The sequence below is a fragment of the Schistocerca nitens genome, chromosome 6 (genome assembly GCF_023898315.1).
Source record: "Schistocerca nitens isolate TAMUIC-IGC-003100 chromosome 6, iqSchNite1.1, whole genome shotgun sequence".
NCBI lineage: Eukaryota > Metazoa > Arthropoda > Insecta > Orthoptera > Acrididae > Schistocerca > Schistocerca nitens.
This window is the reverse complement of record NC_064619.1, coordinates 175,863,501-175,891,144: the sequence shown is the minus strand read 5'-3', so window position 1 is coordinate 175,891,144 and position 27,644 is coordinate 175,863,501. Positions and strand designations below refer to the sequence as shown.

The following is a 27,644-nucleotide window of genomic DNA, read 5'->3' as shown; positions in this document are numbered from 1 at the left end:
CCGAAAATATCAAATTTCAGACATTACCTCTCACTACGGACAACGCAGTGGCCGACAGCCCTCAATTAGCAACCTAGAGCAGCATCGTTTGTGTAGAGTTTTCAGTGCTAACAAACAAGCAGTAATGCGTGAAATAACCGCAGAAATCAATGTGAAAATTACAACGAACGTATCAGTTAGGATAGTTCTGCGAAATGTGGCGGTAATGGACTATGGCAGCAGCCGACAGACGCGAGTACCTTTGCTAACATCACGACATCGCCTACATTTGGCAATTGACGGTTGGAATGCAGACATCACAGTTACAGTCTGCGTAAACCAGTTTTGTTGGCCACTGATGCAGCGTATACACGAATCGTGAGAACCCTTTCAGAATCAACTAACGTCTGAAGATGGTGCACTGAAGCGCCAAAAACTGGTAGCTACATACAATACTGGCCATTAAAATTGCTACACCAAGGAGAAATACAGATGATAAAAGGGTATTCATTGGACAAATATATTATACTAGAACTGACATGTGATTACAAAAATGGTTTAAATAGCTCTGAGCATTATGGGACTTAACATCTATGGTCATCAGTACCCTAGAACTTAGAACTACTTAAACCTAACTAACCTAAGGACATCACACAACACCCAGTCATCACGAGGCAGAGAAAATCCCTGACCCCACCGGGAATCGAACCCGAGAACCCGGGCGCGGGAAGCGAGAACGCTACCGCACGACCATGTGATTACATTTTCACGCAATTTGGGGGCATAGATCCTGAGAAATCAGTACCCAGAACAACCACCTCTGGCCGTAATAACGGCCTTGATACGCCTGGGCATTGAGTCAAACAAAGCTTGGATGGCGTGTACAGGTACAGCTGCCCATGCAGCTTCAACACGATACCACAGTTCATCAAGAGTAGTGACGCGTATTGTGATGAGCCAGTTGCTCGGCCACCATTGACCAGGCGTCTTCAGTTGGTGAGAGATCTGGAGAATGTGCTTGCCAGTGAAGCAGTCGAACACGTCCAGAAAGGCCCGTACAGGACCTGCAACGTGCGGTCGTGCATTATCCTGCTGAAATGTAGGGTTTCGCAGGGATCGAATGAAGGGTAGAGCCACAGGTCGTAACACATCTGAAATGTAACGACCACTGTTTAAAGCACCATCAGTGTGAACAAGAGGTGACCGAGACGTGTAACCAATGGCATCCCATACCATCACGCCGGGTGATACGCCAGTATGTCGATGACGAATACACACTTCCAAAGTGCTTTCACCGCGATGTCGCCAAACTCGGATGCGACCATCATGATGCTGTAAACAGAACCTGGATTCATCCGAAAAAATGACGTTTTGCCATTCGTGCACCCAGGCTTGTCGTTGAGAACACCATCGTAGGCACTCCTGTCTGTGATGCAGCGTCAAGGGTAACCGCAGCCGTGGTCTCCGAGCTGATAGTCCCTGCTGCTGAAAACGTCGTCGAACTGTTCGTGCAGATGGTTGTTGTCTTGCAAACGTCCCCATCTGTTGACTCAGGGATCGAGACGTGGCTGCACGATCCATTACAGCAATGCGGATAAGATGTCTGTCGTCGCGACGGCTAGCGATACGAGACCGTTGGGATCCAGCACGGCGCCCCTTATTACCGTCCTGAACCCACCGATTCCATATTCTGCTAACAGTCTTTGGATCTCGACCAACGCGAGCAGCAATGCCGCGATACGATAAATCGCAATCGCGATAGGCAACAATCCGACCTTTATCAATGTCGGAAACGTGATGGTAGGCATTTCTCCTCCTTACACGAGGCATCACAACAAAGTTTCACCAGGCAACGCCGGTCAACTGCTGTTTGTGTCTGAGACATCGGTTGGAAACTTTCCTCATGTCAGCACATTGTAGGTGTCGCCACCGGCGCCAATCTTGTGTGAATGCTCTGAAGAGCTAATCATTAGCATATCACAGCATCTTCTTCCTGTCGGTTAAATTTCACGTCTGTAGCACGTCATCTTCGTGGTGTAGCAATTTTAATGGCCAGTAGTGATAAATAAGAACGGGTGCAAGTGTTTCATTTTCTTATACTCGTAATAGTGGAACAGCCGTGATCCCCAAGACCTCCTGTCAATAAGGTTGGGGATACAAAAAGGAAATGCCAATGTTCGGCTGCTTGGAGGCCATTTTCAGCCATTCATGGACTCAAGTTCCCAAACAACGATGTCATGCCACCGGGCCACAGTTTGTCTGCGATTAGTTTGAAGAACATTCTGGACAATTTCAGTGAATGATTTGGCCTGGCAGATCACTCGACATGAATCCCATCGAACATTAATGGGTCATAATCGAGAGGTTAGTTTGTGCACAACATCCTGCACCGCCAAATCTTTCGCATTTGTGGACGGCTATGCAGGCAGCATAACTCAATATTTCTGCAAGAGTCCACGCCACGTCGAGTTTCTGCACTACACCGGGCAAAAGGAGATCCGACACGCTGTTGAAAGGTATCACACGGCTTTCGTCACGTCACGCTATACAGGGTGGTCCATTGATCGTGACCGAGCCAAATATCTCACGAAATAAGCATCAGATGAAAAAACTACAAAGAACGAAATTCGTCTAGCTGGAAGGGGGAAACCAGATGGCGCTATGGTTGGTCCGCTAGATGGCACTGCCATAGGTCAAATGGATATCAACTGCGTTTTTTTAAATCGAAACCACCATTTTTATTACATATTCGTGTAGTACGTAAAGAAATGCGAATGTTTCAGTTGGACCACATTTTTCGCCTCGTGATAGGTGGCGCTGTAATAGTCACAAACGTGTAAGTACGTGGTATCACGTAACATTCCCCCAGTGCGAATGGTATTTGCTTCGTGATACATTACCCGTGTTAAAATGGACCGTTTACCAATTGCGGAAAAGGTCGACATCGTGTTGACGTATGGGTATTGTGATCAAAATGCCCATCTTGCGTGTGCTATGTATGCTGCTCGGTATCCTGGACGACATCATCCAAGTGTCTGGACCGTTCGCCGGATAGTTACGTTATTTAAGGAAACAGGAAGTGTTCAGCCACATGTGAAACGTCAACCACGACCTGCAACAAATGATGATGTAGGTGTTTTAGCTGCTGTAGCGGCCAATCCGTACATCGGTAGCAGACAAATTGCGCGAGAATTGGGAATCTCAAAAACGTCAGTGTTGAGAATGCTACATCAACATCGATTGCACCCGTACCATATTTCTATGCACCAGGAATTGCATGGCGACGACTTTGCACGTCGTGTACAGTTCTGCCACTGGGCACATGAGAAACTATGGGACGATGACAGATTTTTCGCACGCGTTCTATTTAGCGATGAAGCGTCATTCACCAACAGCGGTAACGTAAACCGGCATAATATGCACTATTGGGCAACGGAAAATCCACGATGGCTGCGACAAGTGGCACATCAGCGACCTTTGTGGGTTAATGTATGGTGCAGCATTATAGGAGGAAGGATAATTGGCCCCCATTTTATCGATGGCAGTCTAAATGGTGCAATGTATGCTGATTTCCTATGTAATGTCACTGCATGACATAATGGCGATGTATTTCCAACATGATGGATGTCCGGCACATAGCTCGCGTGCGGTTAAAGCGGTATTGAATAGCATATTTCATGACAGGTGGAGTGGTCGTCGAAGCACCATACCATACACCTCACGTTCACAAGATCTGATGTCCCCGGATTTCTTTCTGTGGGGAAAGTTGAAGGATATTTGCTATCGTGATCCACCGACAGAGCCTGAGAACATGCGTCAGCGCATTGTCAATGCATGCGCGAACATTACGGAGGGCGAACTTCTCGCTGTTGAGAGGAATGTCGTTACACGTATTGCGAAATGCATTGAAGTTGACGGTCATCATTTTGAGGATTTATTGCATTAATGTGGTATTTACAGGTAATCACGCTGTAACAGCATGCGTTCTCTGAAATGATAATTTCACAAAGGTATATGTATCACATTGGAACAACCGATATAAAATGTTCAAAGGTACCTACGATCTGTATTTTAATTTAAAAAACCTGCCTGTTTCCAACTGTTCGTCTAAAATTGTGGGCCATATGTTTGTGACTATTACAGCGCCATCTATCAAAAAGTGAAAAAAGTGGTCCAACTAAAACATTCATATTTCTTTACGTACTACACGAATATGTAATAAAAATGGGGGTTCCTATTTAAAAAAAAAACGCAGTTGATATCCGTTTGACATATAGCAGCGCCATCTAGCGGGCCAACCATAGCGCCATCTGGTTTCCCCCTTCACGCTAGACAAGTTTCGTTCTTTGTAGTTTTTTCGTTTGGCGCTTATTTCGTGAGATATTTGGCCCGGTCACGATCAATGGACCACCCTGTAAATGAGCAGCTGCAACTATAGGAAACAGTACCTTGAAACCTGTGTAGTACAAGATCCAGTTACATCAATGTGTGTACCACCTACGTTCGACGTCGAAAATCACTCCAGGACGGCAGGCGGCAGCACTAGTAGCAGAAGTGTATGGAGGAAGTCTGGGTTACGTGGAAAACAGTGTAGTCATTGTCGTAAAGCCGGAACGGAGCGATTTATCTGACGCCCTAAAGGGCATGAGCATTGGATTTCGGGTCAAGGATGAAACGATTTCCTAAACAGCTAAGTTTGTGATGTATTCACATGTTTGACCAAATGGCTCTATCCAAAACTGATACAGAGGCAATTGTCGTCATAGATGATAGAGCTGAATGACGGCTGTGGAGATGTGTATAGGCGTGTAAACGTGCAACTGTTAAGCAACTGACCATTCAGATGAACCAAGAGGCTACCAACAGTGTCTCCTCAAACACCGTTCAGTGATCGTTACTGGATATGGGCCTCTGCAGCAGACACCTGGCTTAGCATCCGTGGTGACTGGTGTTCACTGGCGACGAAGGTTGATTGGTATTTGCAAATACCGCACCTGGACGTCGACTGAATGGTGACAGGTGGCCTTGTCGGGTGACTCATGTTTTATGCTCCATTGAACAGATGGCCGTTGGCATGTAGGACGTGAAACGTCCGAAAGAAAACACTCTGCAAGAACTGTTGGAAGGGTCCAGGCAGGAGGACATTCCTTGGGTGATCTCGTCATTCTGGAAGGAACGATGGATCAACACAAGTATGCATCTAGCCTTGGCTACACTACAATTTGTTTTTCCTCGGTATGATGGCGTCTACCGGCAGGACAATACAACATGTCACACAGTTCGCAGTGTACGAGGTGCGACAATAAAGTAATGAGACTGATTTTCTTTGCAAGATGTCGCAACCCTGCATTCTTGCGTAGAAACAATATCTTTGACCTTGGTCTATAAGCTGCTTCTAGGCCAAGTGGCACATCGATGGAACAGCTCAGTCATGAGTTGTGCTGTAATAACGTAACACGCGTTTGTGTCTCTCGTCACTGAAATGGAACCGCATAATATTGCACAACGGTATGCCATTTCTTTTTGCGTTAAATTGGGTGAAAACGTGACGACAACTTACGGTGCGCTTCAGAAGATTTTTGGGGAGGAGGTTATGTCAAGATCTCAAATTTTTTGTTGACATCAAATGTTTAGTGAAGGCAGAACGAATATTGAACATGAAGACCGCAGTAGACGACCATCAGCCTCACGGACGGATGTCAACTTGGCCAGGGTACGTGAACTCGTGCGATCTGATCGAAGATTATCTGTGAAAATGATTGCAGGAGAACTGAACCTCAATCGAGAAACGGCTCATGAAATAATAACTGAAGATCTTGCTATGAGAGAGATTTGTGCAAAAATGGTCCCCCAAAAATCTCACACCACAACAGCGAGAAACACGGAAAAATGTGGCAGCCTGACTGTCAGAGCAAACGGAAACCAATCCAGAATTGTTGAGCCTTGTTATCACTGGTGATGAAAGTTGGTTTTTTCAGTACGATCCAGAGACAAAACGCCGAAGTTCGCAATGGTGCTCAAAGGGATCACCCAGACAAGAAAAGCTCGCATGTCAAAGTCAAAAGTGAAATGCATGCTTATGTGCTTCTTTGATTCCAAGGGAAATGTTCATAAAGAGTGGATGCCTCCTGGACAAAACAGTTAACCAATATTACTACAAAGAAATTTTAGTAAGACTTCGTAAAAGAGTTCTTCGTGTCCGTGCCAACATTGCAGATAATTAGATTCTGCATCACGCTAATGCGCCATCCCATACTGCTCTGTCAGTACAGCAATTGTTAGCCCCAAAACAAATTTCAGTACTACCACAGCCACCTTATTCACCAGATATCGCTCCGTGCGACTCTTTTCTATTTCCAAGAGTCAAAACGGCGGGCAAGGGACACCATTTTCAAACAATACAAGATGTCCAAAAAACTGTGACGAGGGTCTTGGAGGATATTACAGAAGATGAGTTCCTGAAATGTTGGCCCCAATGGCAGAAGTGCTGGAAAAAGTGTGTACAATCAGAAGGGAACTGCTTTGAAGGAGACAACACTAAACTTGACTAAAACGGTAAGCAACATTTTTTTCACATCACTCTCATTACTTTACTGTCGCATCTCGTATGTGCTTGGTTCGAAGGGCACCGGGATGAGTCTACCAACTCATCTGCCAACCAAACTCCCCAAATTGAAATCCTATCGAGAATCCCACCTCGATCAGGCTGTTCGCACCAGGGTTCCTCAGCCGAGAAACCTAGCGCAGCTGGTCGCGGGACAATAGTCGGCACGGCACAGCTTCACGTCCCTGTAGGCATCTTCCAGAACCTCACCGACCCTCTTCCTGACCGTCTCGCTGTGCTCCGCACTGCAAAATGTGGTTAGTCTGGCTTTTGAAAGATGATCACGTTAATGTGACTGAACAGTGTACGTAGGAAGTAATGGGACTTTGTGATCATTCTTTAGTTCGAAGAAATAGTGTTAAGTGAAGAATACTCTAAGTACCGCTCTCATAGGAAGCACAAATACAAGATAAAATTAAGAAAAAATTTTTTGTGTCGCTGGACCGCGTCGCATTCCTCTTCAAACTTTCACGCGTCATAACGAATAAGAAGATTCTATAATCAATGACAACGGCCACTGAATCCTGGAGGCTTACGTAAGATGAGACTAATTACGACGGTAAAAGGGCATGCAAGCAGTTTTTCATCCCACTCTACATAAGCAAACGGTGAGGAGTGGGCCGCCATCAGACGGAAGGTCGGCCGCAAGTAGCCCGCGGTCTGTACATCCCCGCTCTAATACGTGCTGCAGAGGGGAGTACCGTCTGGCATGCACTACGCACGGATGTCCCGAGTATGCTAGCAGAAAACAATGCTTCATTACGAACAGACTCCTGTCTGCCCAACATTTACGGCACTACTTTATAACACAACGCACGGTAACCTGTAAAGGGTCCGGGATGAAGTCTATCACTGTATATAGTTCGTGACTGGTTCGAAAGATGGAGGAGTACTAGTTACAGGAACTTGTAGAAATGTGTATAATATGTGGTCTAGCAGAAAATAGTGTCCGGAAAGAGGAACGAATGTACAGAGAAGCTTTGCCACAGGTGTTCCCCAGTCCAGAGCGCAGAATCTTGCTATAAATTGGACAGCTGAAGCCACAGAAAGCTACTCTAAGAGTTACAAAATCTACAGTATTGCCTTCAAATCGTCCAAATGGCTCTGAGCACTATGGGGCTTGACTTATGACGTCATCAGTCCCCTAGAACTTAGAACTACTTACACCTAACTAACCTACGGACACCACACACATCCAAGCCCGAGGCAGGATTCGAACCTGCGACCGTAGCGGTCGCGCAGTTCCAGACTGAAGCGCCTAGAACCGCTCGGCCACTCCTGTCAGTATTGCCTTCACAGTACTTTCTTACGGGATAGTGTTGGTTAGTGTGGAAGAAGATTCAAAAATTAGCACTCGTCAATTTGCCCGAGAAGGAACGTTTCAAAGGATGCAATGTAGAGAGTATAGGCGGAACAGTAATTTCGTCCCTATCATAAAGTATCGTGTGGCAGTAATGAGCTCTTTTGTCAGGGGGTTACTTACTGCAGTGTGGTCGCGACTATTTTGCTATAGCTTGTATTGTACGTGTAGGAAGCCATTTCATGCAAGTTGGTGTTTCCAATTGCCGCATCACGTCTAGGGTGATGAAAATCCTTCTGGCTCGCCAGTCTCAGATAATCGGCGACTCTCAGCTTGTGTGCTTGAATTATGATCAACTATTAGGACCCTTTGTTATTATAGGTTATCTGTATCGAGCTGACTGCAATACAATTAAAAAGAATTACACCAGAAGCGTTTCGCTTTTATTTACAAAGCATCTTCTGTGGTATACTGTAAATTGGATACACAGGTTTGTACATTTTATTTTTATTCTTTTAGGTTAAAAACAGTGTCTTCTTTATGAAGTAGGTCTGTTAGCTACTTATGGTGTTTCTTTACACAGCCTGCACCTTCCCCTCTTGCTAGCAGTGGTTGATGCCGACCGCCTTCATTTCACATCTGCAGTTTTTGGCATTTTGCATTATTTCCTGCTCTGCACTATTTATAATTGACTTGTCCTATACTTACATGTTATTCGTATCTGGTGTCAAATGTCCTCCTGGTTTGACCTATGTATCTTCCATCACATGTATTGCATTTCAGTTGGTATATTCCTGATTTCTGATACAGATCAATTTTTCCTATTGTTTTTGGGATTATTTCTAAATTGAGTTGTTGGTTTTGCGTGCTATTTTTATGCCATGTTTTTTGAAAATATTGGATATTCTGTGTGTGTATTTGTGGTTGTATGTCATTGTGTACCATCTTTTACTTTCCGTTTCTTTCACACTTTGTGTTGTTTCTGTTCTTGTATTTCGTGTATTTGTTTGTGTGTGACTTTGTCCTTGAGTTCGTGACAGTTGGGTGTTTGTTCTTTTCTGTTTCTTGATTCTCTTGTTCAGCGTTGTTACTAAGTTCTCTTTGTATCCATTGTTTTTGGCTATTTGTATTACAGTAGTCATTTCTATTTTGTAATTGTACTGTGTTTAGTCTGTGGAGCATGTACCTAAGTGCTGCCTGGTTTTGAGAATTGGCTTGTTGTGATGTCCCTTGTATAATTGTGTCTGTTGTTGTCAGTTTTCGGTATATGGCAAATGTGTGTTCTTTGTTTTGAATCTTTATGGTGATGTCCAAAAAATGTAACTGTCTATTTTGCTCTTTCTCTGTTGTAAAATTATCATGAACAGAATTTATGTCTGTGTGTAGCTGGTCAATTTTATTGTTTGGTTCATCTATCAGGCACAAGATATCAACCATATATCTAATCCAGTATAAGATGTTGTACCTCTTTGGCACTATTTTCTTGAATACAATCTGTTCTACATGGTTCACAAATATGTTTTCTATGGTTTCGTACACTACAGATACCATTGGTAATCCTTCCCTTTGCAAATAGAATTCATTATTGAACTGAAATTAATTATGTTCTGTTATTAGCTCTAGAAAACTGACTGTGTCTTTGACACATTCATGTGGAAGTGTGCTGTGTGTCAATAAGATTTTGTTCTACAATGTTTATTGTTTCAGTTATTGGTATATTGGAATACGTATTCTCTACATCAAATGACAGGAGGGTGGCTTTGTCTGAAACTTGTATGTATTTTATGTACTGAATCAATTGTGTGGTGTTTCTTATAGTCCTGTCTTCTTGTAACCCTAACAAGTGTGGTATCGAACGTTGATACCACACATACATGCGTGTCCAAAGTAACAGGCACTGTGGCGACTGCAGCCTTTATAAAATACACAAGATATATGTAATGAACATTGCGTCGTAATTCGCAATAATACAGGCATTGCAGCTTGGTATTTATCTGCCGATACCAGGAAAGCGACTTCGAAGTTAAACGCCTCCGCCTCCCCTGTAGGGGAATATACATAATGGAAATACGAGTACAGGTTGTAGATGCATGGTTGACGGCATATGGAAGTTTGGGTCTGACCGTGAGTCGTACACGAATAGCCAAATGGACCAGTTCGCCGGCGGACGGCGTGGAGGTAGGACGTAGTGTGCTGTGCGCTGCGCCGTCTGTGCTTCCGCGTGGTAAGTCTTGCGCTTGCTGCGGCTTAAAACCCTGTTTGTAGAACACTTCGAGAAATAATGACTAGCATGCAGTGATGGCTCAACCAAGCCGAAAAGATACGTTGAAAATTACCTTTGATCCTCGATATGCCAACCCAAGTCGTTTGAAATAGAAAATTGATTAGAAGAAGATGTGAAGGTCTCCTTTAATGGTGTAATTGGGATCCACCTGTCGATTGTAGCTTGTGTCGTGTTTGTTAAAATGCGTAGTTCCGAGTTGTGCGAGAAAATACACTCCTGGAAATTGAAATAAGAACACCGTGAATTCATTGTCCCAGGAAGGGGAAACTTTATTGACACATTCCTGGGGTCAGATACATCACATGATCACACTGACAGAACCACAGGCACATAGACACAGGCAACAGAGCATGCACAATGTCGGCACTAGTACAGTGTATATCCACCTTTCGCAGCAATGCAGGCTGCTATTCTCCCATGGAGACGATCGTAGAGATGCTGGATGTAGTCCTGTGGAACGGCTTGCCATGCCATTTCCACCTGGCGCCTCAGTTGGACCAGCGTTCGTGCTGGACGTGCAGACCGCGTGAGACGACGCTTCATCCAGTCCCAAACATGCTCAATGGGGGACAGATCCGGAGATCTTGCTGGCCAGGGTAGTTGACTTACACCTTCTAGAGCACGTTGGGTGGCACGGGATACATGCGGACGTGCATTGTCCTGTTGGAACAGCAAGTTCCCTTGCCGGTCTAGGAATGGTAGAACGATGGGTTCGATGATGGTTTGGATGTACCGTGCACTATTCAGTGTCCCCTCGACGATCACCAGTGGTGTACGGCCAGTGTAGGAGATCGCTACCCACACCATGATGCCGGGTGTTGGCCCTGTGTGCCTCGGTCGTATGCAGTCCTGATTGTGGCGCTCACCTGCACGGCGCCAAACACGCATACGACCATCATTGGCACCAAGGCAGAAGCGACTCTCATCGCTGAAGACGACACGTCTCCATTCGTCCCTCCATTCACGCCTGTCGCGACACCACTGGAGGCGGGCTGCACGATGTTGGGGCGTGAGCGGAAGACGGCCTAACGGTGTGCGGGACCGTAGCCCAGCTTCATGGAGACGCTTGCGAATGGTCCTCGCCGATACCCTAGGAGCAACAGTGTCCCTAATTTGCTGGGAAGTGGCGGTGCGGTCCCCTACGGCACTGCGTAGGATCCTACAGTCTTTGCGTGCATCCGTGCGTCGCTGCGGTCCTCTCCCAGGTCGACGGGCACGTGCACCTTCCGCCGACCACTGGCGACAACATCGATGTACTGTGGAGACCTCGCGCCCCACGTGTTGAGCAATTCGGCGGTACGTCCACCCGGCCTCCCGCATGCCCACTATACGCCCTCGCTCAAAGTCCGTCAACTGCACATACGGTTCACGTCCACGCTGTCGCGGCATGCTACCAGTGTTAAAGACTGCGATGGAGCTCCGTATGCCACGGCAAACTGGCTGACACTGACGGCGGCGGTGCACAAATGCTGCGCAGCTAGCGCCATTCGACGGCCAACACCGCGGTTCCTGGTGTGTCCGCTGTGCCGTGCGTGTGATCATTGCTTGTACAGCCCTCTCGCAGTGTCCGGAGCAAGTATGGTGGGTCTGACACACCGGTGTCAATGTGTTCTTTTCCATTTCCAGGAGTGTAGTTGAGTCTTCCGGAGGTGTCATGAAATTTAAGCACTCAGATGGAAACGTTGGTGAAGTCACCGTTGCACATGCTGGTTTTGGCATTCGCACAATTCGAATCTTCGAGTTGCCTTTTGAGATTACAACACACCAAATTAATGCTGTAATTTCACCCTTCGGGAAAGTGCTCAGCAACTATGCCGAGAAATGGTCAAGCGCGCATAAATACCCAGTACTAAATGGCGTACGGCAGCTTCGAGTAGAGTTACTGAAGCACATCCCGTCGTACATCAATGTCTGCGGATATAGAGGGATGGTAATTTATGACGACCAACCGCGAACCTGTGCCGCCTGTAACAAGCCTGTGCACGTTCGCGCAGAATGTATACAGCGGCGCGTTGCACAGCTGCCGGCCGGCGAGGCCGACAGGCCACCGGCGATGACAACACTGCCGGGAACTTACGCCGCCGTGGCACGCGAACGGCCGACTGCCTCCTCAGCCCCTGAATCGTGTGCAAATACAAATTCTCCAGACACTGAAATTCCGATGGACGTCAGTGCCGTCATAGCTGACGACCTACAAGAGCCCCGTCAATCTACGGACACAGTTGAAGTTCCACCGAAACAGGCACCTGCAACTGTAAAGGCAGCAGATCCGCCGGAAGTTGAAGACCGACACACCTTGCAGGAAAGCGACACTAACTTGGATACTGAAGGAAGTCCGTCGAGAGGCAATTCTCCGAAGAAAAATAAGAAACGCCGGCTGGCGCGCAAAGGTGCAGAGGAGACAGCTCCCACACTCCGACAAAAAGCGAAGGAAATAGGTAGTACCTTAAGCCAACAGATCTATAGCAACACGAAAGCGACAGCAGTTTCTGAGGAGCGTTCCCCTTCTGCGCTGGAAAAACGAGACGTCCAAGGAAAGCCAACAAAGAAAGCATCCACCCACCCCCAAGAAACGAGTCATTCTCATGAAGCTTCACTCGTCCCACCCACGACGACAACCTCAACCAGCTGGGCAGACGAAAGCGACCATAACAATGCCGACGAAGAAATGACAGAAGTTTCAGAAACTAAGACAGCCTGTAAGCTAGCCCCACAGGTGGCTGATTTCTTCAACGAAGACGTCTCCGCGAATGAACATTCTAAAGAACAAGGACACACCACTGAAACATTTGCTACCGCTGAATATTATTAAAATGCGTTTTAAAGCTGACGCTTGCGTGACAAAACAAAAGAATGTTTTTTTTTTTAAAATTAGATCAAGTAGAACGAAGAATGTCTGACATACAAGCATACAAAATCGCGACAGTAAACCTTAATAAGATTCATAGTTCCTTTAAACTACAGAACTTAAAAGATTTTATATATGCTTCTGACAGTGACATTATACTTTTACAAGAAGTGACAGACATTGAGCTTGGTAACATACTTGGCTTCAACGCCATTACAAACCCAGGGCATGGAGCGGAAATGGGCACGGCTCTGCTCACAAAGGAGGGCATAATAGTCCAAGATGTAGTAAAACTACCAAGCAGTGAAGGTATAGCGGCCACAATAAACAAAATACGACTCATTAACGTGTATGCCCCTTCAGGATCCAGTAACAGACACCGCAGAACGGAGTTCTTTAAAGAAGAAATTGTCCCACTATTTGGAACTCGATATGAACACCTTATCCTGGGAGGAGATTTTAACAGTGTTTTGCATGCCAAAGACCAAACTCCCAATTTTAACAAGTGTACTGAACTGGAACGTATAGTTAATGACTTAAGACTAATAGACTCATGGGAACATATGCACGGTGCAGCTCCTGGCTTCACCCACGCCACAAGTCACTCGGCGAGCCGTCTCGACAGGATATATGTAACGCACAATTTGAAACACCTCATTTTGCAGTCCGAAGTATGGCCTACCGTTTTTTCGCATCATGCTGCATACATATGCACAATCAATCTGATAAAACAAGGGACCTTCCGAGGTAGAGGCACATGGAAGCTCAACGTGTCACATCTGGAAGACCATGCTTGTCAGGAGGCATTTTACAAGTTATGGCAAGAGTGTGAAAGCAAATTTAGCTCGTACAACTCTGGCACTGACTGCTGGCTGAAACATGCCAAACCCAAAATACGGAGGTTTTTCATAAACTACTCAAAAGACAAAAACTTTTGGTACAAATCAACTATAGAATTTTACTTTCAATGTCTAAGGGATTTGTCCGATGCAACAGTTGTGGACAACTACGAAAGTATTAACAAAATTAAAGCAAAAATTTTAGCACTACGGCGTAAACAACTGGAAGGCTACCAAATAAGGTCGCGTACCCAGAATATAGCACAGCACGAGGTCACTTCCATTTATCATGTCATTCGTGAAAGCAAAATGGCGTCCCGCAAGATATTATCTGAAATAACAACTGATGATGGAAGGAAGCTAACGATGCAAAGAGAGATTAAAGAGGCAATCGTACAGCATTTTGAATCCTTAATGTCTAGTCAACCGGTTGACGAACAGCTTCAAGACGAGTTAATGATCAACCTCCAGGGCAAAGTATGCCACGCGGAAGCACAAACTCTCATCTCGCAAGTGACTGAAGAAGACGTAGAAGAAGCTATATATGGAAGCACAAAAAATAAGGCTCCAGGGGCAGATGGAATTCCGGCAGAATTTTATCGCAGATTCAGTTGCCTCGTAAAAGGCAAGTTTACTCTCATCTGCAACGAACTGCTAAACCCTGAAAATGACATCCCGAAAGAATTTCGTGAGGGACTCGTAGTGTTAGTGCCAAAAACTACCAATACGAAATCTGTAAGCGCTCTGAGGCCAATTACGCTTTTAAACAGCGATTACAAAATCTTTGGCCGCATCCTCGCTCGCAGGCTGAAAACCACAATGACCAGCGTCATTGGCCCTTATCAAACAAGTGTGGGCAAAGACAGAAGAATTCTCCAGACCCTCTGTGATTACAGGGACCTAATCTCAACGGCCGACGTCTGCAAAATAAAATGTGCACTCATCTCTCTCGACTTTGATAAAGCCTTCGACGGGGTTAATCATAGTTTTCTCCTTCGCACCATGGGCGCAATGGACTTCCCACCTAGATTCATTGCGGTAGTAAGAAATACATTAACAAACAACTCAGCTAGAATTGTCATCAATGGACACATTAGCCGCCCGATTGACGTCACCAGCTCCATTAGGCAAGGGTGCCCAATGTCAATGGCACTCTTCGCCATCGCCATCGAGCCCCTGCTTGCCTCCCTTGTGAAACATCTACAAGGACTACAAATACATGGAGAAAAGATCGTGTGCAAGCCGTACGCTGATGATGTTGGCTTCCTAGTCGTGAATGGCGCTGAAGTACAGAGCGCACTACGAACAGTAACAAAATATGAACAGGCATCTGGTGCAAAACTTAATAGAACAAAGTCGGGGATTTTCAACATTGGCCGTGGAATTGGGACCCAAACGCAGGATCTGTTACGCGAGCTTGTAACCATGAAATGTCTCGGTATAGATTTTAAAAGAAATATCAAGCACACTATTGCTGCGAATTATCGAAAATTACTTAACAGCATACGCGCCTCTGTACAAGCACATAGTATTAGGAAACTCGATGAACTTCAAAAAGTAGCAGTGGCAAATGTATACATCACATCCAAAGTTAATTATGTAGCACAAGTTCTGCCACCACCTGCGACTTTGTTGAAAAGCATCGCATCTGCACTGGGACACTTTGTGAGCCGTGGACGTATTTTCAAAGTCAAATTGACATTCTGATGCTCCCTACGAAATGTGGTGGGTTAAATCTCACCGATGTCAGCAAAAAAGCGCAAGCCACCTTGCTACCACATACAAACAATGGAAAGAACCAAGTGGTACCATTGCTGCACATTTGTTAAACGAAATAGCTCCTGCTGACGTCAGTGCACCTATAAATGTCCAACACATACCCAACGGACTATACCACTTGAAATACTTTTTCGTAGAATACAGCTACATACAGGCAAGGATTCCTGAAAAAGACATCATGAAAGTAAAAGAACTTTACAATTACTTGATGAAAGACAAACCCAGAAACGAAGTAGAACAAAAGTATCCTTGTTATAACTGGGAAACAATATGGGAAAATATTCACTGCCGGAACCTGCCAACGTATGTCAAATCGACCTGGTACTTTGCTGTAAACAGAAAAATTACGACGAACTCTAAACTTCACTCTATTCGATTGGCCGAGTCACCGCTGTGTGCATTATGTAATATACCAGATCGAAGAGCATAGATTGCTGTGTGAAAGGGTAAAAGAAATATGGCTCTACATAAGACAAAAGATAGCGAGCGTCAGCAGAACTACGCCCAATGCCGTTACGACTGCTGAATTTTTAAACCCTGACGGTATACCTTACCCTAAAACAAAACGAAACGCAATTAACTGGTTGAAAGGCCAAACGATGCATTGCATCCTAACAAAAGAATCAAGCAATAGGGAGGACTTCTGGGTATACCTTACAACTGAGCACCACAAGTTGATGTGTACTAAAAAATACAAAGGAAATTACGCAAATTTTTTAACTAAAACAATACTGTAACCAATAAAAATGCGTAATTTACATTACGCATCCAAGCATTTCGTATATTAGACGAATGATTTATGGTTAAAGTTTGTACTTTACGTAGCAGGAGGAGGATTTCCAACAGAAAGTAATCAGAGAAGATCATCAGTATAGACCTGTTAAGCCTATGTGTATCTATTACTTCGTTTTGGGGGAAGCACAGTGATGAAACTGGTATACACCCTTTATTTAGTTTCTGTCTTTCTTTCCTTTTCTTTTCACAAGAAGACACATTTATGTTAATTATGTGTAAAATCAAGCAGAAGAAGTCTACTTTACTTCATTACCTTCTGAAGAAGGAAATTTTACTTATCAGCAATAATGAGTTCGCTTCTTTCCGTTTTTCCACGCACGGAGAACGAAATTTACAGATGCAGTTACATTTCCATAACAATTATGTGAGCCGGCCGAAGTGGCCGTGCGGTTAAAGGCGCTGCAGTCTGGAACCGCAAGTCCACTACGGTCGCAGGTTCGAATCCTGCCTCGGGCATGGATGTTTGTGATGTCCTTAGGTTAGTTAGGTTTAACTAGTTCTAAGTTCTAGGGGACTAATGACCTCAGCAGTTGAGTCCCATAGTGCTCAGAGCCATTTGAACAATTATGTGACTGCCTTCTCAATGGAATTTACATTTAATTTTATTCAAGCCATGTTGCAAACAAAGGCAACAGAAGGGGCATACTTAGTTTGTCGTTCAGAAGAAGCGTGTTTCCACATCATCAAGTTACATTCATTCTTTAAAGGCGGAGAAGCCGGGCCGAGAAGGCAACACTTGGCGAGCGTAAAGAACGGGTTGAAGGGGAGGAAGGAGACCAAAAAAAAAAAAAAATGGTTTGTCGGCACGGTAGCTCAGTGTGTTCGGTCAGAGGGTTAACTTCTCTCTGTAATAAAAAATACTGAGTTAATCCATCAACAACGAACTTAAACGGATGTCTTACGACGTCCGCCCTGAGCAGATGCAACGAACAAAAGCGAACAAAATGAAATTTTTTTAATAAAGAAAAGAAAAAAAGAAAGGATGGAAAATGGTAAGGCGACCGCTCGCAATAACGAGGAAATACGCGTTCGATTCCCGCTCCGGCACAAATTTTCTTTGTCGCCTTTCCATTCTACAGCTGATGGTTGTCTTTTTTCGCAGTTGCGAACACATTTATGTATTTCATAACGGCTGTAGTCACCACAGTGCCTGTTCCTTTCGACATGTTTGCACGTCCCAAGGAGCTTTGCATCGTAATCAGACTAACACAGGCACCACAACATCATGTATATATACTGTCTGTTAGTAAGGCCTTTTTTGTTATTTTGATGTTTTTGATGTTTACTTATGTCTATAGTACTGTTTTATATAAAGGCTAACAACTTTTTTCTCTTTACAGATGAGTCACGACATGCTGGGAGTTGAGACCTGGACTTACTGGGTAAAATCCGTTTATCTTAAGATTTGCGAGTAACAAAGACTCACGATAATTTTCGGGCTCTCATATCTCACTTCAGCTTACCACGGAACGCAGGCATCCAGTAAGACAGGGCAAAGCATTTGGAATATCAGTTTAGCGGAATGGAAAGTGTCTCGGAAGAGAAAAGGAAGTTAATGAAGTTTAGCAAAATGAAATGTGGTGATTCCGAGGAAATCAGGCTTCGAGATGAGATGCTACAAGTAGTAGATAATCTTTCCATTTGGACAGAAAAATAACTGACTACGGCAGAAGTAAAGAATATGCAAAATGTTTGTCTTCCAGGAGAAAGAAAACTTTCACGAAAAAATGGAAATTTGCTATCATCGAATACTAATCTAGATTAGATTAGATTAGTTTTTCGTTCCATAGATCCGTAGTGAGGAAGTCCTCGTGGATGTGGAACATGTCAATTTTTTTTTCAAGCTGAAATAACAATACTAATAGTATGAATATATACAATACATCATTTGTTTCTATTAAAAAATTCGTCAATGGAGTAGAAGGAGTTGGCCACTAGTAAGTCTTTCAGGCTCCTTTTAAACTGATCTTTATTTGTTTCATATCAGTGCACACTCCGCTGTAGAGCGAAAATTTCATTCTAGAAACATCCCCCAGGCTGTGGCTAAGCCATGTCTCCGCAATATCCTTTCTTTCAGGAGTGCTAGTTCTGCAAGGTTCGCAGGAGAGCTTTTGTAAAGTTTGGAAGGTAGGAGACGAGGTACTGGCAGAAGTAAAGCTGTGAGGACGGTGCGTGAGTCATACGGTGCTCAGTTGGTAGAGCACTTGCCCGCGAAAGGCAAAGGTCCCGAGTTCGAGTCTCGGTCCCGCACACAGTTTTGATCTGCCAGGAAGTTTCGTATGAGCGCACACTCCGCTGTAGAGTGAAAATCTCATTCTTGATCTTTATTTGTAACTAAATTTTTTTTATGTTTGCTGGCAAATGATTGAAGATGAGTGTTCCTGAGTAGTGCACCCCTTTTTGCACTAAAGTAAGTGCTTTTAAGTCCTTGTGCAGATCATTTTTGTTCCTGGTATTGTATGTATGAACTGAGATGTTTGCTGGAAAAACAGATATATTATTTAGGAAAAATTTCATTAAGGAGTAAATATACTGAGAGGCCGTAGTTAGTATACCCAGTTCTTTGAAGAGGTTTCTACAGGATGTCTGTGAATTTACTCCACAAATAATATGTATTACACGCTTTTGGTCTCTGAAAACTTTTGTTTGACTTGAAGAGTTACCCCAAATTTTATACCATATGACATTATGGAATGAAAGTAGGCAAAGTATGCAAGATTTTTCATTTTTATGTCGTCTATGTTTGCTAACACTCGAATTGCAAATACAGATTTGTTACGGCGTTTCTGCATTTCTGTGGAGTGCTCCACCAAATGAATTTATTATCAAGTTGTAATCCCAGGAATTTAAGACTGTCAACCTCTTCTATCTGCTCTTCTTCATACTTTATGCATATGCTGGGTGGAAACCTCTTACAGGTTCTGAATTGCATATAGTGAGTCGTTTCGAAGTTTAATGTCATTGAGTTGGCTTTAAACCATTTATTAATATCCATGAAAATATCATTAGCAGAGCTTTCTAGAACTACTCTCGACATAATATTTATTGCAATACTTGTGTCATCTGCAAACAAAACGAACTCTGCTTCTGGCAATGTAACTGATGAGAAATCATTAATGTACACAAGAAAAAGCAATGGCCCTAAGATGGATCCTTGTGGGACACCACATGTAATTTCTTCTCATTCTGATGATGACTGATGACTTAATTCACTAGTCCCTTCCACTGACACCCTTTGTTTCCTGTTAGTGATGTATGACTTGAACTATTTTGCAGCACTGTCCGTGACACCATAGAATTCTAATTTATTTAAAAGAATGTTGTGGTTCACACAGTCGAATGCCTTTGACAAATCACAGAAAATACCTGCTGCTTGTAACTTGTTATTTAAAGAAATAAGTACATTTTTCACTGTAGGTGTAAATAGCCTTCTCGATATCAGAACCCTTCAGAAATCAAACTGTGTTCTTGATAATGTGTTAGTTGTGGTCAGGTGGTTGAGAAGCTGCCTGTACATTACTTTTTCTAAAATTTTTGAGAATGCTGGCAAAAGTGAAATCGGTCTGTAGTTTGATGGTATCTCTTTATCCCCTTTCTTGAATAGAGGCTTTACATCTGCATATTTTAGCCAGTCAGGGAATGTCCCAGTTATAATTGACTGGTTACACAAGTAACTTAGAATTGTACTAAACTCACAAGAACGTGCCTTAATTAACTTTGTAGATATTTCATCGCAACCACTAGAATGCTTTGTTTTTAAAGATTTTGTTATGGAAGTTATTTCTTTTGCTGAAGTGAGTGACATATTCATGTACCTGAAGCTATTTGTAAAGGCTAGTTTCAGATATTCAAGGGCATTATTTACTGATCCTGACAATCCCATTCTGTCAGTAACAGATATAAAGTACTTGTTAAACAGATTTGCCACACTATGCCCATCGGTTACTAATGTGTCATCTACCCTTAGTGCTATTTGCTCCTGTTCCTTTCTGGTTCTACCAGTCTGCTCTTTCACTATATCCCATATTGTTTTTATTTTGTTCCCTGACATTGCCATCTTCTTCTCGTAGTGCATTTGTTTAGACGTCTGAATTACTTTTTTAAATATCTTACAGTATTCCTTGTAGTTAGCTAAATCATAAGCATTGGAGCTAATCTTGGTCGACAGATACATTTTCCTTTTTGTCTTACAGGAAATCTTTATTCCTTGTGTAAGCCATGGTTTTATTATAGTTTGATCTGAGTAACTTTTAGAGGAAAACAGTTTTCAAACATGGTACTGACATTGTTCATGAATGTGTTGTATTTTTCATTCATGTCATGAGCACTATAAACATCTTTCCAGTTCATATCTTTGAGCAGTTTTCTAAAACACTCAATTTTTGATTGACTGACTACTCTCCTGTACTCCGATTTTGCAGTCCTGATAATCTGCTTAGAATTTACATCTAAAACAAGGAGCTGCATGTCATGATCTGATAGTCCATTTATTACAGGTTTTATGATGTGATTTTGTTCCTTTGCTTTGTCTCCAAAAAGTTATCAATGGCTGTCCTTGAGGATTTAGTGATCCTAGTTGGAAAGTGTGAGTTAGATTGAAAGACGTCATTACTAACTGCAATAAATGTTTACTGGAAGATTGCATTAGAAAATTTGTATTAAAGTCACTAGCAATCAAAATTTCTTTGTTTCTTTCTGTTAAATAATCCAAAAGAGCGTATAGATGATTTATGAAAAGATTATAATTTCCTGCAGGTGCTCGGTAAATAGTTTCTATTATATAGGATCTGTTATGGAACTCTACCTCTCTTGCACATGCTTCTAGATGCTGCTCTAAACAGAATTTATTAATGTCAATGTTCTTGAATTTATGGTAGTTTTTAATAAACGTGGCAACTCCTCCTCCATCCATATCTACTCTGCAGAAGTAGGAAGCTAGCTTAACTCCTGAAATGTCTAACATATCTATTCCAGTGGTCACTTGATGTTCAGAGAGGCTGATTATGTCAATTTGGTTAGATGAATTCATTTCATCGATACAAATGAGTAGTTCATCAACTTTATTTCTGAGTCCCATATTGTTCTGATGTAATAAAGATAACTGATACTGCATACTAATGGGATTATAACTGCTTTGGCGAAGATGAACTGGCAGTTTCTGATTACTTTCTGTTAAACATTGTTTAAATGGAGGCTGTATGCTAATATGTGACTCCTGTTCATCTGTTTTCTCAAACTGAGTGTGTCTGCCAATCTCTCTTAAAACTCGTTTTCCTTCCCCCTTCCCTATCCTAAAAAAGGCATCCCTCTGACACCTGTGACCACTGGTATTTTACCACTTGTGACAGTGTCCCCCCTTACGTTTTCTGCAATCAACCCAGACAGTTTTCCCTTCCCTTTCCTACTGAGGTGAAGGCCATGCCTAGTGTAGTCCCACCTATCGATAGCATCCACAGGAATCAAACCAATATGGGATCCTATATCCGTCCTAAGCAGCCACTCCAACTCCAAGTTCACCCTCCCTACAGAAGATTTCAAATGAGGCCGATCATGGCGTCTCAACACAGACACAAAATGGACAGGTTATAATACAAGTTCTGGGGCTTCAAGGAATGGTTAACTTGGCAGTGGAGGAAAAATGGGGGAGGGGAGAGGGAGGAAGGTTTGTAGGGCTGGTGTGATCGATGATTGTTATCCTTATTTCGGACAAAAGCAGACTTACATCTGTGAGGCGGAAAACGACGACAGAGAATAAATACGCCCTGTCACAGATCTTGTGTACCCAAAAGATATTATTGCCAAAAAATAAAAGTCATGTTAGTCCACACAGTTCCATATTTGCTCCACTTGTTTCCCGTGCAGAAATCCAGTTTCAGAATTTACCGAACTAGGAAGTGAAAAAAATGTGTTTCAGACCAAGACCAACACGTTGTTAAGAATGTTACTTTATGGTATATTGGAGAACTGAAAAGAAGAAAAGTTTTTACACAGTGCCGCACTATTTCTGCGGTGATGATTAACAGCCTACTTTGAGCTAAGTCCCTTTACTTGGTGCTTGTTGCTGTTACACGTTAAGAAGATAGCTTATGAGTGAGTATAAGTTATAGACTTGATTTCAGCAATCTGAAAGGCAAATAAAGAAACGTTTCCTGTATTACGGCAGAAAATAGCTGTCAGTCTATGACTTTGATGGACATTGTTATCCCAGTACCAGGGATGTGAAGAAGGAAGTAGATGACGGATGTTTACAATCGCCCTACTGCTAGGGATACATAGAACTTGTACCTGTCTTCATTTACAGTGGAAAATCTGCGGGAGCCGTAGCATTACTCCTGCAATTAGCTATATTCACCACTCTAGAACTAATGCTCGAACGTAACACTGAACCGTTGGCATCTCGCAGTATAACTACCACATGAACATAGCCAATGAAGTGCGGGTTGACAACTACATTCCCAAGAGAGTCTTACTAGCTTTGGGTTGTCATGACGCGCATTCATGGATTAATTTTTTTCATCGAACTGCTGATCCATAATTTCAACAAGACAGTTCCCCACAAAATATTTCCAAAAGTGTGGAGGGCTGCTTTACAACGCAGTATACATAACGTCTGCCCTGCCTTGACACCTCACCGGTTATATAGCTAAGGATGAGCCATCGAGCTGCATATTGGAGGCTTTAACAATAATGTTTCAAGTTACATCTGAACAGGTTATCAGATATTACATCAGAACTATCTGATTTGACACAGTGGCTTTCAGGGTACCTGTTTTTGTTCCCCAGTGAGGTCTCATGAGCTACTAGTTTTTTGGGCCATAGTATGTCTTTGTTTTTCTTACTACTTTATTCGCATAGCTGTTAGTCGTAAGTGTTCCTGACAAAATATCCATGGCTACAATGTTTTTATCCCGACAATATAATTCTATAGAGATTTAAATAACGTGGTAAGTGTTATAGCTATGCTACCCTGTATAACTATTTACCAACCTTTCCACGTGCAAAAACTGCTTTACATACAATCACATTGAATTAGTTGTCAACTGTATTTCACTCGCAAATAAGATTCAGAGTACAAGGATTAATGAGACTGCGCTACATAAACATAATCTTCTGTAAGTGCGGAATGTTAATTGTACTAGTGGATAAGTACTTTGGATATCCGTTGTAACAGAGCCTCTTATTCGGAAATATTGTAGAAAACCAGATCGATGTTGACAAAAGAGATAAAATGCACCCCTTTTTATATTGAATGTTGGGGTTCATTGATCGGTCAAACGATTGGCGACAGTTTTATGTCGTAAAATGGATCCAAACATAGAATGGTGTTCCTTCGATTAAACGATCCCTGTTATAATTTCTTTTTGCTTGCATCAAAAATTTTAACTGTACTAGATCACTTGAGCGTTATTGCATAGTGCAACAGTTTCGTCCATTTCTGCGTCTTTTACGATACTGGGCAACAAAACGCTGAACTCCTAATCTTGGGGAATGTGCTGAAGTTCTTTCTGCAATTCCATTTCCGACATTTATTCTAAAAAGCCGGATTTTTAGAGGACTTGGGAAGCCCTTCTGATCTTAGTTCTGCCAACTTTCGATTGCTTTGTTGCGATAGTACGTCTTGCGTTCAGAATGGGCTAAAAAGGCAACTGAAAGGATGGGAGAACCGGTACTTCTTCGGCTTTGTACTATTCATTGTTGTCTTACGCATTATGTACCGCTCATTGTACGTATCTATAATGGAACGTTCTCTCCACGTGGGTTTGTGGCTGCCCGACACACCATTAGAATGTCCTCCAAATTATTTTTTGTTGAAATGGTCTACTTCACTTACAAGCTTTCTGATGCTATCGTAGTTACGCTGTCTTCAACTTTACCTGATTTAATTGTAATTTACTACAGGTACCGGTACTTCCTTTGTAATGTTCATTCTCTACTACTTAGATTTCTTCTTTTCATTCTTTTGTCGTTGCTCTTCCTCAATCGCCTTCTCTTACTTGTATTTTTAATTTATATTTTGCTTTTTTATTTTCTTTAGCATTCATTTTTACTGTCATCTTTTATCTAGTTTCAGTGGCTCATCCTTTGCTCATCACGTACCTTGATCGGGACATTCGTATTGTAGTTATTGCACTGTAGTTGTAAATACTTTTATAGGTTCTATTAATATTATCTCAGGAATAACGTTGTCCTGCCATCATTAATATGTCTCCCATTGTATTAACGACTGCTGGACTTACTGGGTCAATATTGTTACTACAAGTTGTGCAGTGAAAGTAAGAAGAATGGACATAGGTAGGAAGGGTTCCAACGCGCAACGTGGTCGCTTAATATAAATCAATAAAGCCTTTGGCATATTCTTTCTGCACTGAAATTCTTGTGTTTTTTTTAATAATTCTTTTTGCACAAAATGTTTAAATCTTTGGAGTAGTACTTGACTTAAGGTGTCTTCTTCTTATAGGAATGGAAGGATGAACTCCTGAAATGGGATCCGAACCGATACGAAGGCATCAAGGAGGTGCTCATGAGCGCGAATGCCATCTGGACGCCGGAGCTGGTCCATGTCAGCAGGTTATAATTCCTTTGTTGAATATCACAATAAAGTAAGGAAGCAAACTCTTAGTATTCATAGTCACTGACTCAAAGTTTCTGTGCCAGGTAGCGGTGATTTATAATGTCTCATTACTCAATATATACAGGGTGAAAAGTATTTAAACCGACAAACTCTGGGAGGTTGTAGGGGACATCAAAACAAATATTTTTCCCTAATGCCAATTTTCCCTATGATGAGTATTTAAACTGGTAGAGGAAGATTTCTCTGACGGCAAATTAATTAAACCAACAAACACTTTTCCATTTTTTTATGACCAAGAGACAACACATCAACACAACCCAATTTCAGTTACAGCAGATTTTCAAAAATGCCTCCATTGACACGTAAACAAAGGTTACACCGTCGGGTCATGTTCTGTCTGACACGGGCAAAAACCCCAGGAGTATCCTGAATTGTTCCTGCTGCTGCTACTATCCGGGCAACAAGATCCTCTTCTGACGCAACAGGAGTTGCGTAAACAAGGCTGCGCATCTCTTCCCACACAAAAAAGTCCAGAGGGGACATATCCGGCGATCGAGCAGGCCATGGTACAGGACCACCTGTGCCAATCCATTTTTCTGGAAACTATCGGTCCAGGAATCGTCGCACACGACGACTGAAATTTGCCGGCGCCCCGTCGTGTTGGAACCACATGCGTTGTCTTGTAGGGAGCGGGACGTCTTCCAGCAATTCTGGCAATGCTCTGGCGAGAAAATTGTAATAGTGCCTGCCCATTTAATGGCCTAGGTAGCAGATACGGCCCAATTAAACAGTCCCCAACAACACCGACCCACACATTAACGAAGAACCGCACTTGATGAGCGCTAGTAACTGTGGCATATGAGTTATCCTCACTCCAAACATGCGAATTGTGCATGTTGAAGACTCCATTACGCCCGAACGTTGCTTCATCGGTAAACAACACAGGGGCTGGAAATGTAGGATGCATTTCACACTGTTCCAGGTACCACTGCAAAAACTGTGCTCTGGGTGGATAATCAACTGGTTCCAGGTTGTGGACACGCTGCAAGTGAAATGGACGTAACAATTGCTCTCGAAGGACTGTTCTTACATTCGTCTGATTCGTCCCCATGTTACGTGCAATTGCACGAGTGCTGATTGAAGGATCCCGCTCCACATGCTGCAAGACAGCTTCCTGAAACTGCAGCGTTCTTACCGTGCGACGGCGTCACTGTCCAGGTAGTCTGCTAAATGTCCTGGTCTCACGCAGACGTTGGTACACAGCAGCAAAGGTCGTATGATGCGGGATACGGCGATTAGGATATTTTTGTTGATAAACCCGCTGTGCAGCTCGTCCGTTGTGGTGCGCTACGTAGTTCGCACCAACTATATCAGTGTACTCACTCCAGGTGTATCGCTCCATTAGTAAACAGAGACAATGCACTACTACACTGCTGGACAGCAGTTGCCTACAACTGAAGAGTGTAATACGCCCTCTAACAACTGAAGATCGTAATATGGCCTCTAACGACTGAAGAGAGTAATATGACCTCCACCGGTTTAAATAATCCTCATAGGACAAATGACATTAGGGAAAAATATTTGATGTCCCCTAGAACCTCCCAGAGTTTGTCGGTTTAAATACTTTTCACCCTGTATATCTAACTCGACTTGACATTTACGTACAAAGTATTATGTGTTTCTAGCTAACTGTCTTTGGTAAACTTACGCACGGCCAAATCACTTTTCTCTCGATCTTATAGGGAACACTCTGCTATTGTATTTGGTCGCGGGTGAACGTCCTGATAAAGTAGACCCCAATAAAGCATACTTTTTTATACGGAAGTATTCAAAGAACTCTGTTTCCATCTGCTTTCCCTCGGAACTGATTACTGTGACACTACAGCCACTGTGCCTGTACAATTTACCAGGGAAACTACTGTCTTGATTTAGAAAAACTGTGTTGAACCATGAGACCTGCACGAAATAAGGTGCAATTCGTTGCGGAATTACTGATATGCCTGTATTTTTTTGTTCCTGGACAATGTAATTCTTAGTGTCGTATTGTTAGTAAGTGAGTACCTGATACGACAGTCAAAATAGTAAACGCATTAACCCTGCCTACTGTACTTGAATTTGATACAAGATGACAGACGTTTGTGGCACGTCATCTGACGGACGGACAGCTCTGTTATCTTGTTGCTGTTTAATTGAGTTCCATTCATTTAATTTCGAAGTCCTTTTCGTAGACTCTTGCCAGTACCACTGAAATAATGTAGCTCCATTAAAAAGGAAAAGAGATGGTTCAAATGGCTCTGAAGGAAAAGAGATATATATCATATTTTTGTAGCTATAAAAGTTCAAAAATTTCCTCAAGTAGTCAGAAAAGTCGTCACACTGTACCCTGTAACTCAGTGAAGACCTCACCAGGATATGTTTATTCGTTTTGGGTACATTCGAGGTGGCCTGTCTCAGCTGCCTAGCTGCCTCCCCCGACATACAAAAGACGACAGCTTCCATTCGATTATGAGAAGAGAGTAAAAAATTCTGAATTGAGAAAAGATATGGGCATTGAGACTCAATACCACCGCAACTATTTTCTACAGTCCTGGAAGACGTGTTCCGTTCATTTAACTGGGACGAAGAAAGCACACAAATAAACGGA

The 27,644-nt window shown here is 43.0% G+C and overlaps 1 protein-coding gene across 1 annotated transcript in view; it reads left to right on the top strand.

The window, feature by feature from the left end:
* The window catches only part of LOC126262623 (neuronal acetylcholine receptor subunit alpha-10-like), a 129,724-nt gene that overhangs the window by 30,716 nt on the left and 71,364 nt on the right, over nt 1-27,644 (top strand). The window contains exons 3-4 of the mRNA XM_049959379.1: nt 17,769-17,810; nt 24,887-24,996. Of these exons, the coding sequence (XP_049815336.1) occupies nt 17,769-17,810; nt 24,887-24,996 (152 nt within the window). The remainder of the gene's footprint in view (nt 1-17,768; nt 17,811-24,886; nt 24,997-27,644) is intronic.